Raw genomic sequence first — 12946 nt, forward strand, 5'->3', positions numbered from 1 at the left:
CTTGCCTGTCCGTAACATAGATCAATACAATACTAAATGGATTTGTATCATATGCTTTAGTAATTCATAATAAGATGTCATAAGCTAGCAATCAAAAATACACAGAGTACTCTCTTATAAAGATAGAAATTAGATATAAAAGAGAAGACTTATCTAGTTCATCCTACTGCCAGTACCTTGCTCCTTACTGTGACCATACTGTACCATCCATTTTGCAGCAGAAATTCCACCGATACCAATATCAAATACAGATGGTATGATCTGATCCCGTATATTTTCTGTTGCTATGTCCAATTTTCAATCACTCAAGCAATGGGGCATCCACCAAATTTCTTGGAAGGCTATCCTACAGTCTGATTAATGTTTTTTACACATATATTTAAACACTCTACTACACTGGTTCATTAAATAAATAAGGATTTTATTGAAAGATATAAATACATATTTAATCCTGTCTATTGGGCACATTAACTGTCTTCAAAATGCTTCAGCGTAATTATCTATTTTCCTTTACTTTGTATATCTTGATGGCTTAAACATTGCTTTTAACTGCTCCAATGTTCAGCTAAATTCTGAATTGGATATTCACTGTTGTATGCAATGGGTAAGGTACACCTTCAAATGGGTCTAGCTCTTATTTCTACACAAGCCTGGGTAAACATATTCTCCCACTAAACCTAGCGTGGCCAGTTTTGGAAGCCATCAGAAATGTAAACTGTGAGGAGAAATAACTAAGGGCGGAGAGGGAGCATGTCGTACCTGCCTATACTGATACTATGTCTGGAAGAGCACCAGGGCTTAACAGACATAAATCACTATTGGCAGATCAGAAGTCAGGTAGTTTGTAGCTTAGGTTAGTATACAACAGTAAGATGTTGCACTATTAAGCACTGCACACTATTCTTCCATGATCTCTGACATCCTATGATGCCTCTATCTTCAGCCCCTTTATAAATGATGTTCATGAGTATGTATATACATATACTGGCCACCTGCTATAACTGATTCCCATGTTTTCTTTCTTTCTTAATATCAAAGGTCCCCATCCTGCATTATGATCTATGTAGGCAGACTGCTGCACCCACACCGTTGACCTCATTGACTTCCCAAGAGGGTTACACTGCAGGATTGAGACATAAATACATAACATAATGTTGCATTCACACAGCATATTCTCTCCAGAGGGATCTCAGAGCACTGTATAATACATTCACTTCTAGGGTGAAGGATGGCAATCAATGGATGCCGTATGTGAAAACTGGACCAGCTTATTCTTGACTTCCCTGAAAAATATTGCACACTTTATAACCTTCCATGACCTATTTCTTAATAAATAGCAATATTTTTCAGAAAACCTATGTAAACACCCTTAAACTTGCAAGGTAACTAATGTCAGGAAAATCAATATGAAGGTTGATTACACTTTGTCCTTAACTCACAGCACTGTGAATGGATAAAATAATGTATATTGGACCAAGTTAAGAATGGTATGCTAGTTTGAAAATTGAAATGCTTTACTTTCATCAATTTGGATCATAAAATTGAGATTCATAGATTCCCAGGCAAGCAGGGACCATTGTGATCTAGTCTGACCTCCTCTATAACACAGGCCATAGAACTTCCCCAAAATAATTCCTAGAGCAGAGCTTTCAGAAAAACAGCAATCTTGATGTTAAAATTGTGAATGATGGAGAATTCACCACGACCTTTGGGAAATTGTTCCAGTAGGTAATTACTCTCACTGTTAAAAGTTTACATCTTATCTCCAGTCTGAATTTGTCTAGCTTCAACTTCCAACCATTGGACCATGTTAGACCTTTCTCTGCTAGACTGAAGAGCCCATTATTAAATATTTGTTTCCCATGTAGGCACTTTTAGACTGTATTCAACTCACGCCCTAACCTTTTCTTTGTTAAGCTAAATAGGTTGAGCTCCTTGAGTCTGTCACTATAAGGCAGTCATGGATCTTCTCTGAACCCTCCCCAGTTTTCAACATCCTTCGTGAATTATGGGCACCTGAACTAGACACAGTATTCCAGCACTGGGCACTTCAGTGCCAAAGACAGAGGTAAAATAACCTCTCTACTCCTATGCAAGATTTCCCTGTTTATGCATAGAAAGATTGCATTAGTTCTTTTGGCCACAGCATCGCACTGGGAACTTGTGTTCAATAGATTATACACCACAACCCTCAAATCTTTTTCAGTCACAGCTCCCCAGTATCCCCCATTCTGTAAATATGTTCCATATTCTTTGTTCCTAGATGTATACATTTACCTGTATGAAAACTCACATAGTTTGCTTTTGCCCAGCTTACCAAGCAATCCACATTGCTCTGTTTCAATGACCTGCCCTCTTCAGTATTTACCACTCCCCCAAATTTTGTGTCATTTGCAAACTTTAATCGATTGATAAAAATGTTAAATAGCATAGGGCCAAGAACAGATCCCTGTGAGATCCTGCTGGAAACACACCTGCTTGATGAGGATTCCTGATTTCTATTTAATGTGTGCCATATTACTTTTATTGTTCTAGTTTTTTTTAAATCAAAATGTTATGCAAAACCAACTCAAACTCCTTATGGAAGACTAAGTATATTTTACATCAACACTACCACCTTTATCAACCGAACTTGTAACTCATCAAAAAAAAAATATATATCAAAGTAGTTGGACAGGTTCTATTTTCCATACACTCATGTTGATAGGAATTTATTATATTAATCTCATTTGATTCCTTATTAATCTAGTCCTGTGGCGGCAGCTCCCAGGATCAGTGTCAGACTGATACGCCTATAATTACCCAGGTTATCCCGTTTACCGACACTTGATCACAGCATGGATACAGAGGTTAGGTTTTTTTGTTTTTTTTTTTGTTTTTTTTTTGTTTTTAAGTAAATATGCAGCATTTTTAATCTTGTATTTGTCAGCAAATAGATTATCATTTTGATCACTGTGATTTATGAATTGTGATTGGAAGTAGCACATATGGTACGCAACTTTGAAGCAGGACATATTTAATAAAGAGAAAAGTACTGTATGAACATTCTAGTGGCACCTTAAAGACCAACAGATTTACGCTCCTCATTGTTTTTGTGGATACAGACTAACACGACTACTCCTCTGATACTTGTATGAGCATTATGCTGCTTCTCTCATTCTCCAGTGGTTTTATGTATCCATACTAAATTCTTCTAAAACAGTGATACTCAGATTTCAGTGGTTCAGGTGCCAAATTAGCAATCAACATTACCCAAAAGAACCACTGTAGTGTGAATTCATTGTTTCATTTATTCATATTATATAGCATATATATTATTCTCACAGCAAAATGACGGACCCAAATATCATTATTTTATCAACTACAATTGATTAATATCATAGTAAAAGCATCCTGATTGGTTAATAATTCAGTCACACAGTGTTTGAATATCATGGGCTGCAAAGAGCCACAGGAGACACAATAAAGAGCCCCTTGCAGCGTGGGAGTGTCAGTCTGAGTATCACTGGTCTAAAATAAAGGCTTAGCCCGACCTTTCCAGACATGTAAACCAAAGTAAACTTATTGGTTTAATTCATGACAATAATTTGGTATTTTGTTAGTACCTCAAATTGTGTGAAACGTTTTCTACCTGATATCCAAAGAAGTCCATCCACCACAGATCCTGCATGACATGAAAGGGATCTGTCAAAGGACTGAACAAAGGCCCACTTGTTCTTCTTGGGACAATACCGCTCGACTGTAGGCAAAACTTGACGCAGTTCATTTCGTCCCCCTACCGCATAGAGGTTCTCATCCACAGCTCCCAATACAAAATGTTCCCGGCAGTTCTTCATTGGAGCTATCTCAGCCCAAGAGTTACTACGGGGGTCATACCGACAGGCAGTCCTTACCGCACAAGTGCGGCCTGTGGCATGCTCAACCTCTCCACCAGCTACAAACAGAAAGTCTCCCATGACAGCTACACAGTGGTGACTTCTCCCAACAGGCATGGGAGCCAGTTCACTCCAGTTTGCAATCCCCGCTATGTGAACATTCTCCTGATCTACTGGATTGAAGTACCGGAGTTCTTTTACTTTACAGATCTCACGTTTTTTCCCACCGATAATGTAAAGAGTGTCCGACTGGAAGCGAGGTTTCGTCCGTCTGGTCTGCCAAACTGGCTGTGCATAGATGCTCTGGTGGTATGTCAAGGCCTCATTAATAAGTGCTGTCGCAGTTTCACTAGCTTGGACAAGAGGATGAGAAAGGGCTACAGTATGTAGTGTATCCACATCCATAAGGCCAAAGCGGACATACTGGAGAAGTTCATCCATGTACTGATAGCGGCAGTTGTGTTCCAACCACCTCACAGCTAGCTAAAAAGTAGGGAAAAACACAAACACAAAAAGCAATTATCTATATTAATGTCATGACAGTGTTTGCATTCCAAGAGGAACTATACATTTGAATTATTACACGCATAGAGCAATGTATGAGATACTTATGAGTACATAGATATCAATATATGAGATGCATTCTCAAATTTCATCTGCTATTTACATAAAAAGAAAATGATTATCTACTGTATTAATATATGATCATCATACTGCTATGTAGTAAATATCCTGTTCCTCTCCCTCTACAACATCAGGGGGTTGCTACACAAAATTAACAAGAAATGTTAGCAGTTAGCAATGCTTTAGGAGCTCATAAGGTCCAAGTAATCTGTCAACATAGGAATCAAGCTCCTGGAGAAATATAATAAACAGAAGCTATTTGGTCATTGAAGACCACAGGGTACACTTGATGGGGGAGGAAGGGGGGGAATCAGGAAGGTTATGGTATGGTGATTTAAGAAGAAAAGGCTTTTTCCCCTCCCCACCTCCCTTCATTCCTGTTTATAACAAAATACTGAAGGAAGAAAAATTAGGTAAGTATAGCATGCATCAATTTTTTTCCTTCCTGATTTTTTAAACCATAATATTAATATGTATACACCCCCACACAATGCACAGAGGACAAAATTCAGATTAGTCGGGGTAACAACAGTGCCTTTCACCCTCATGTATTCTTTACCTTAAAAAATAAAATTGCCAGTCCCCCACCTCCTTGCCTGTTCAAATAAAAAACAAACGTTTTCTTGAAAAAATAGGTAGAAATATTAGTCTGGGATAATGAATTGGAATGAAAGTTAAGAGAATAAACAAAGCTAGAAAACTAAAAAACTTCCTCATATTAAAAATTAATGTAAATGCTTTAACCCCTTCACTACTGAATTCTCCTGCAGCTGTGGAATGCAGTGGTATTCGTCATTTCAGTGCCACCATAAAGCAGAACAGCAAAAAAGGACTGCAGAATGTCAATGATGTACAGGTCCTGGGTGGTTCCAATGTGCATATAACATAGCTTGTTGAATAGTCAAGGAGCTAAATTAAAATAAATGTAAAACTGCTCATAATCTGAAATCCCCAACTGAACAGTTTACTAAAGTAATATCCTCTTCTGTTTAGCTGCCATAACTTGAGTTTAATAGATTGCATTTCCCCATCTTCTAGTTGTTTCCACCACTGACACCTAAATCGGTATAAGGAACCCAGCTCTCAGCTCTACTTTAGGTAACAGTGATGTCACCAACTGTAGAAAGAGAGAGATCTCTTATACCTGGTCTGGGGGAGCAAAAAGCCCTTATAGTTCACATTTAAAATGTATTTCTTTGTAATCTGTAATCTAATGTCTGTTAGTTATTTAGAATCTCATCCCCTTTCTCCCTTTAGATTTTTTACCATATGTGTGTGCGCACGCACACCCGCACTCTGTGACTGTGACCATGGTATCTGGATATTTGAAGAGTTATTGAGCTGCAGCACAAGGAACCGAAATCTCCATTATGAGGCACTCAGCCTGCTGCGTGAACTACGGCAAAAGAAACTTCATTTATAAGCAGCTTCTGTAGTACCAACAGTGAAAGTATACAAGATTTTGTGGGGCAGTATAAAGGCTTTGTTGGAACTGTGTACGGTCTATATAAAATATAAATTTTTCTCTAAAAATGTGTGAAATACTATTAATATGTACACTGCACATACATGACAGGCTTTAATGTCAGATTTGCCTATGCCCAGCTCCCCCACCCCAGCTTGTGCTGAGCACAGCATGGCTAATACAGTGATCCTAGGCCTACATTTGCAACTAGCATATATTAATATGATTCCTCGCTGGGCCTTTTCTAGGTAGGTAGGTAGGTAGGTAAGTATGCAGAAAGAAAGCCAAATGCTTTAGACTTGTTTGTTTTCATTCCCTTGTCTTGCTACTGGTAACGATGACGGCTGTGTCAATTTCAGTGTCTTGAAAAATGATATTTGCATAAGCTTGTTTTTATAAAAGCCACAAAATCCACTAAATATGCCATTCAGCGTATACATTCACAGCACATGCAATGCCCTCCCTGTAATAGTGAAAGTTGCTGAGAAGCGGAGTGCCTGGTGTTACAATGCTATCACAGAGCTGGCTTTAGGATGTGCAGTACCCTGTTGTCATAAAGGTAGGTCCCATGGTTTAATGCCTCAAAGACTTAGCCTCGGGGCTCCAGCAATCCAGTTTCCCTCCACAAGTCCAACTGAGACAGATTCCTGGTCACAGACTTTCACCCTCTTCAGGGATCAATGCACATCAGCAAGTATTTGCAGTGACATCAGGCAGCCTTTCCAACACAGAGTAAGCTTTATTAGTCTACTGGAATACAGCACCAGGAAGTCCTTAGGTTAGCAGTGCACAGAAAGGCAAAAGTTCAAACATAGTCCATCCTGGTCAATGCCAGGGCTCCACCCAGTCAAGTCGTTGTGGAATCCACCTTAGCTGTCCCTCTCTGTCACCTCCAGGTGAGAGCTGTGTGCGACCCTGTGAGCTCAGCTCTTAAAGCCACCAGACACCTTCCCCTTTGTTCTCCAGCTTCTGGCCTTTGCTCAGGTTCCCTGATGAGAGTGGGGGAAAATCTCCTCTTGACCACTGGTCTCTAGGTGTTAATGTCCCAGCCATTCGGTTTCCACAGTCTCATCAAATCCTTCCATTGATATGGGCTAATTCTAGCTAGCCCTGAACAATCCATTCATATCACTGCAGACAATTATGTGACAGTTTTAGATCAGAATCAGGCCTCAGAGATTGAAAACAAAACAGGACATTAAAAACAAACGTCAATAGATTTCTTCAGTTCTGTCTATAACATATAATGTGGAAAGAAAAAAGAAGCAGAGATTTTTTTTTACACAATTTTTTTCTGAACAACCTCTCTACATCTCACTGTGGAATTGTAATCAAACAAGCCAAAAGAAAAAGTCATAATTACCATAAGCACTTGGGACACAGTTTTAGACCTATTGATATTGATGAGACAAAATGAGTAATGAAAACAATGCACTCTTTATAGAAAGAGAACTCACTAACATTCTCCATCTATTTATGATCTGTGCCAAAATAATGGAGTTTGGGATTTATAACTTTAGTGCTTTATCTGGTTGTTTGTTTTCCAACTGACAAGCCTGCATTTCTATGTGCACCTACTATAGTGAAAACGGGTGTGTTGGCTGTAAAATATTCCTCCAGAACAAAATTTGGAAGTGTGATCTGGCCTCTGATTGGAGTTCAGGTAATTCAGGGGTTCTTAACCTTTTCCTTACTCCCCTCTTCCATGAAACCGCTTTCCCATCTGACTGGGACCCTCTCCCTTGTAGCAATATGGAAAGGGCATTGTGACTGTGACCTCAACTCCTAGGGGGCTTGCAAGCCCAAGAATGAGCACTAATGAACCAATTGTTTATTAGGGGTCTGATCCAAAGCCCACTGAAGAAAATGGAAGGACTCTCTGATTCCAGTGGACTTTGGGTGGACCATTAGTGCATATTTATAAAAACAAATGGGGCCAACCCAAATATTGCTTTTGGAAAAAAAGTACCAAATCCCATGAGCTTCTCAAAGCTAAGCTTACACATGAACATTTTAAAAAACAAACATGGAACAGGGTTGCTTGAAGTTGTTGGTCCCCAGGATATTAGAGAGACAAGGTGGGTAAAGTGATATAATTTAGTGGACCAACTTCTGTTGGTGAGACACAAGCTTTCAAGCTTACTCAGAGCTCTTCTTCAGGTCATGGGACAGAGTTAACCACAGGCGCCAACTCCACCCATCAGCTGCTCGGCAGGCCCTGCCAATCAGCTGTTTGGTGGCGGGTGGGAGAAGCTGGGGGAGGGGGTGGAGCAGGGGCAGGAAGAGGTGGCATGAGGGCAGGGTGAGCTCGGGGAGAGGGCGGAGCAGGAGTAAAAAGAGGTGGGACGGGGCTTCAGGGGAAGGGTGGAGTGGGGGCGGGGCCTCAGGGAGATGAAAGTCAGCACCTCTGGAGTTAACAGTAGTCTTGTGACTAAATGTCCAGGACTTCCTTTGAAATTGTGCTCTGCAGGTACTACCTCATATTTGTTAGCAATATCAAGAGCGAGTGACTCAGATCCAGAAACAACATGGCTAAATATATAAAATCTTTTTCCTTCTGTCATTTTTTTTTTAATTAGAAAAATGTGCATAAAAGTAAGATTGTAATGAGCTGCATGTAGAACAATCAAAATTATTATGTATTTGCATCTCTTTTACGCCATGAACCAAACAACTACAAAATTATGCATAGGATTCTCTCAATCTGAAATTGGTAAATATTAATAATCTTTGAATCTGCAATGAAATGCCTCTTGCCCCTCAACCCTGAAAAGAGGGGAGACTTTCTGATTCAAAAAGTTGTAGGATGTTACTGAGATCACATTTACACTACATTAATCTGTGTATGTGTATAAAATATGCCCCGTCTCACAGAGATATTTTTAAACTGCTGTTTGTCAGTTTTATGAATGTGTGTATATATAAGCAACCCCCTTTGTGACGCTGCATTAGCAAGCAAGCAAACTTCACTTTCATTTGTACACTCTTATTTTACCATCAGAATTAAAACATTTACTTTTATTCAAGGTGAGGGCTAAACAGTGATTTTAAAGTTTCCAGGGTTTTAAGAGAAAATGAAAGAAAAAATGTTCTTCTGGATGTGTTGTGCCTTTGGGCTCCATTTGAGGGGAGGGGAAAAAAAGACAGAGAAAGCTACTGTGAAGGTCAGAGAGTGAAAGAACTTCCTCAGGGCACAGAATAAATTAAATCCCAAAGAAGAAATAAAATGTGATTTCCAGAGTGTGAGGCACAAACTCAAAATGACAATGATTGACAGCCAAACTATATCCGTGCAATATCGAAGACTGCACGTTCTCATTTACCTCAGTGTAGCCAGCAAGCGCCCATTAAACATCCGTCTGATGCCCAAATTAACCTTCTTGGCAAACTGAAAGAGGCACAAACTATCATAATCAACCTTTCATTATCACAGCAGCCTCTAGTTAAAGGGTCAGAATAATTGTGCCATCAGAGCCCTGATTGTTTTCAATCAACAGACGGCTGGAGTGACAGCTCAGTGATGGAGTAGTTTGATGAAACCGCACCAGGCCTAATCAGAGCAGATGAAAGGAAGGCATGATTGGTGCAAATGAACAGTCGTGCCTCTCTTTTTCATTTACAATCTGAAATTACTCTTAAATTTACAGGGTTTTTTTTCTCTCTTATGAGTACCTCTGAAAGAATGTTTGACTTATTATGAGTTCTGACAGTGCAGAGTTATAAAACACAGGTAGGGTTTTCAGCTGAGGCTTTAAGTGGGTATTCAGCATAATTTTAACAAATTCGCTCTTGAAAAGCACAAAATGACTAAAGACTTCCAATGACCTAACCTTTCAGTGCTGTTTGATTAGCAGAACAGTTTATCACAGCTAACATTCTTCATGATGAAAGAAGATAAAAAATGATGGGCAAAGATCTCCTGCAAATGTTTTCTCTTAACCAATACATTTATTGCATTATTGCTCTCCTTTCCACAAAAAAACTTTAAAGAATGTCACATTAATAATCTTTTTCCGCTCAGAGTGAATAACAGAATCAAACAGAGTCTGTTTTTTGAGATTAAAGTGGAAATCAGTTACTGTGCTCAGTGTATCAATACGCAAGCTTCTGGCAGGCTGCAGTTGATTCAGGCAGAAGTTCTACAGGGATGGAAAGTGAACCTATTTGTTTAGTTGTCATTACCACACTTATCAGTCTCGGATCTGAGTGCCTTACAAATTTTAAAAGTTAATTTTGGCCCACGTTGATTAAAATTGGAAAGATTGTAAAGCCCCAGTTCTCTCCCAGCTCTGCACTCCAGCCACAAGGCTTTCCATAATGCCAATGGCTATTGAAAGGGAAGCATTACAAATCAAAGGAATCTCTCTGTACAGCTGAATAGAGCAGGTATTTCAAGTGGAGAGTGGTAGATCTTTTCTTCCCCGTTGTGTTGTTCGTGGCCAGCATCAGATGTTCTCTCACCAATCAGGCCCCACTTCCATATATCAACATGCAGCTCAGTGCTGCAAAACAAAAGGAAGCTTAGCAGCAAAGATTAATGTTTGTCTGAAGTGGGGGAGGAGGGAGGAGGCTGATGCTAATGCAAAAGGCTTTAAATAATTTTGTAATGTTTCCTGTCCATTATGTATGTGCTGGCTAATGAAAGATTTAATTCTTTGAATGGATTGGGTTATAAGCAGAAATAACACACATTAACCAAGTTAATGAGGAAACCGCCATAAGCACCCACATAATAAAGGACCCTAACTGAGCTGGTGGCAAAGAGGATTCCATTTTATTTTGTTTGTATTTCCTTTTTCTGTAGTGATGTCTATGGCTGACAACAATGTATTTTTCTTTGGAAAACCTGGGGCTGTGAGCAGTACACCTGTGCATCAAATGGATATTAAACCTCATGCTTCAAGACTTAAAACAATCCTTGCCTGTTAGGGATCAGGATGAGGCCTTTGTGAGGGTAGATTATCACACATCTATGGTGTTTTTCCTCTGAACCATCTGGTACTGGCTACTGTGGACACAGGTACTGGAATAGATGGACCATGACAATTCCTACGTTCCTAAAATGTGTGTGCTTTTTTTTTTAAATGAAAGAAGCTCACTCAGGTTGTGTAATGGCTCCAAAAATAAACACAGACACTGAAGTGCTATGGATCCAAGATGAAAGGGAATAGATTAGGCATTCCAGGACCAGGGTTAAAGTAAAGGGCATTTGGGGGGGGGGAGAATTGGGAGATCCCCATCCTCTCTACTCCCCCTCTTTCTTGGCTAGCACAGATGAGAGCACCAGCTTCCTCCTATTTCAATCTTTAACCACTGCACATTCCCACTCACTCCCTGTCAAGCCTAAGCTACTTTGCACAATTAACATATAGGTCGAGTGGACTCTTGGGAATATTGTCATGGAAGTCTGCGACTAAGCTTGCTACTGTTAAGCAGAAAGGTGTAGTTATCTGTCACCTTACATGGGGCGGGGACAAGAGTCGGTGGCTGCTCTTGGGCACCCCAGCCCCCTGCCCAGGGCAGGTGGATGGTTGGGGGCTCCCCACAGTGGCCCGGGCTCTCTGGGAGGCTCTTACCACAGCCCAGCTGAGGCTTCCGGCCTGGCCAGGGAGTGGGGCCTCAGGGGGAAGAGGAAGAACAAGGGACAGTACCACAGATGGGTCATGGCTCCTTCATGTGACCCGCTTTTGCCTTTTGAAAAGGTGGCCATCCTACATTGGCCACAGGTCAATGGTCCATGGATCAGGAATCAGGTTGAGTCAGAATACCATGAGATCAGGACCAGATGATGGAACCAGAGGGCAGGCACCAGGAGGTAGTTACCGGGCCTTGTCAGCATACCATATCAGGATCAGAAGACAGGAACAGATAAACATCAGACCAGCGATCCATGACAGGGTGAAGCCCAGCTGTACAAGACAAATTCCTGATTCCTCCTCTGGCTTAAATAGAGGCTGCAGTCCAATCAGAAGCCTTGGAGTGCTCCCAACCAGAGCATAGGGGAAGAGGCTTGTGTCCAAGTTGGGCTTCCTGGACCCCAGTTCCAGCTGCTGTCTGTGAGCTGCCGGATGGAGGATTTGCGTGTGAGGACTCCCAGGATCCCCCATAGACCCACGTTCAAGAGTCGTGGAGCCTGACAAGCACAGAGAAGGGAAGGCCAGCCTTATTCTCCCCAAAATGTGAATTAGCTAGGCCCCTTGTGCATACATGATCAAAGAGTTGGGTAGATGAGCCTAAATCTCAAAAGCGGTGGATAGCAGGATGTAGGGACCTCATTCACATGATGTCTTCCTGCTCCTGGAAGCTCTGCAATTTGCTACTGTGAAGTTTCTTGGGAGGCTTCCTTAAGAAGCCCTTACTCAGCTAAACACAGACTTTCATGTCTCAGATATCATGAACATGGCTGGTGTATTCCTGATCTGGGCTCTATTGGCCTTAATGATGACAACCCAGAATGCAGCTACCTAAAAGCATGCTTTATTCCATGAATTAGCTAGTTTCTAATGGTTGAAATTTTGTTTTTAACTTTCAGCACCGAATAACATTCAGTCATCCAGCATTGTGACCGGCTGGTTTTGCAGTCTGGTAGCATAAATGATAAATTACAATGTAATTTAGTTAGAGGTACATAATGCTGCTATATTAATAGCAATTGAATTAATCAGAACTAACTGTATTAAAGTGAATCACAATGTATTAAAATGATTTCTTACTTATTCTCAAGTGTTAATAAGATATATTTGCCTAAAATGTTTAAGCTTTAGGGCACCATTCATCACTCTTAATTGCTTGATTTCTTTGTGGGGCTAGTCGGATGCATTGTCCTGTACAGCCCTCACCCAGAAGAATGAGAGAATACATATCCTAGAGCTGAGGTCTGGCAGACCATATGCTCCGGGCTGCAATTCAAATATGGGCACATGAGAAACAACTTTTGGGGCTACCTGGGTAGTTCTATCACTGGTGGATCGCTATGCCTCAC

General features: G+C 40.6%; 1 protein-coding gene across 7 annotated transcripts in view; it reads right to left on the reverse strand.

Annotated features, from left to right (window-relative positions):
• KLHL32 (kelch like family member 32) overlaps nucleotides 1–12946 on the reverse strand; it is a 194407-nt gene that overhangs the window by 33766 nt on the left and 147695 nt on the right. For 5 of the 7 annotated variants that reach the window (XR_004645182.1, XR_004645181.1, XM_034766004.1 and 2 more), the window contains exon 7: nucleotides 3632–4358. The exons of 1 other annotated variant lie outside the window; for it this stretch is intronic. Coding sequence is in view for 4 of the 6 variants with exons in the window: in XM_034766004.1 (XP_034621895.1) it covers nucleotides 3632–4358 (727 nt within the window). In the remaining 2 variants the exon portion in view is untranslated. Of the gene's footprint in view, nucleotides 1–3605; nucleotides 4359–12946 lie in introns of all 7 variants that reach the window. One more of the 7 variants, XM_034766007.1, reaches the window with a different exon arrangement.

This window comes from Trachemys scripta, chromosome 3 (genome assembly GCF_013100865.1).
Source record: "Trachemys scripta elegans isolate TJP31775 chromosome 3, CAS_Tse_1.0, whole genome shotgun sequence".
NCBI classification, from domain to species: domain Eukaryota; kingdom Metazoa; phylum Chordata; order Testudines; family Emydidae; genus Trachemys; species Trachemys scripta.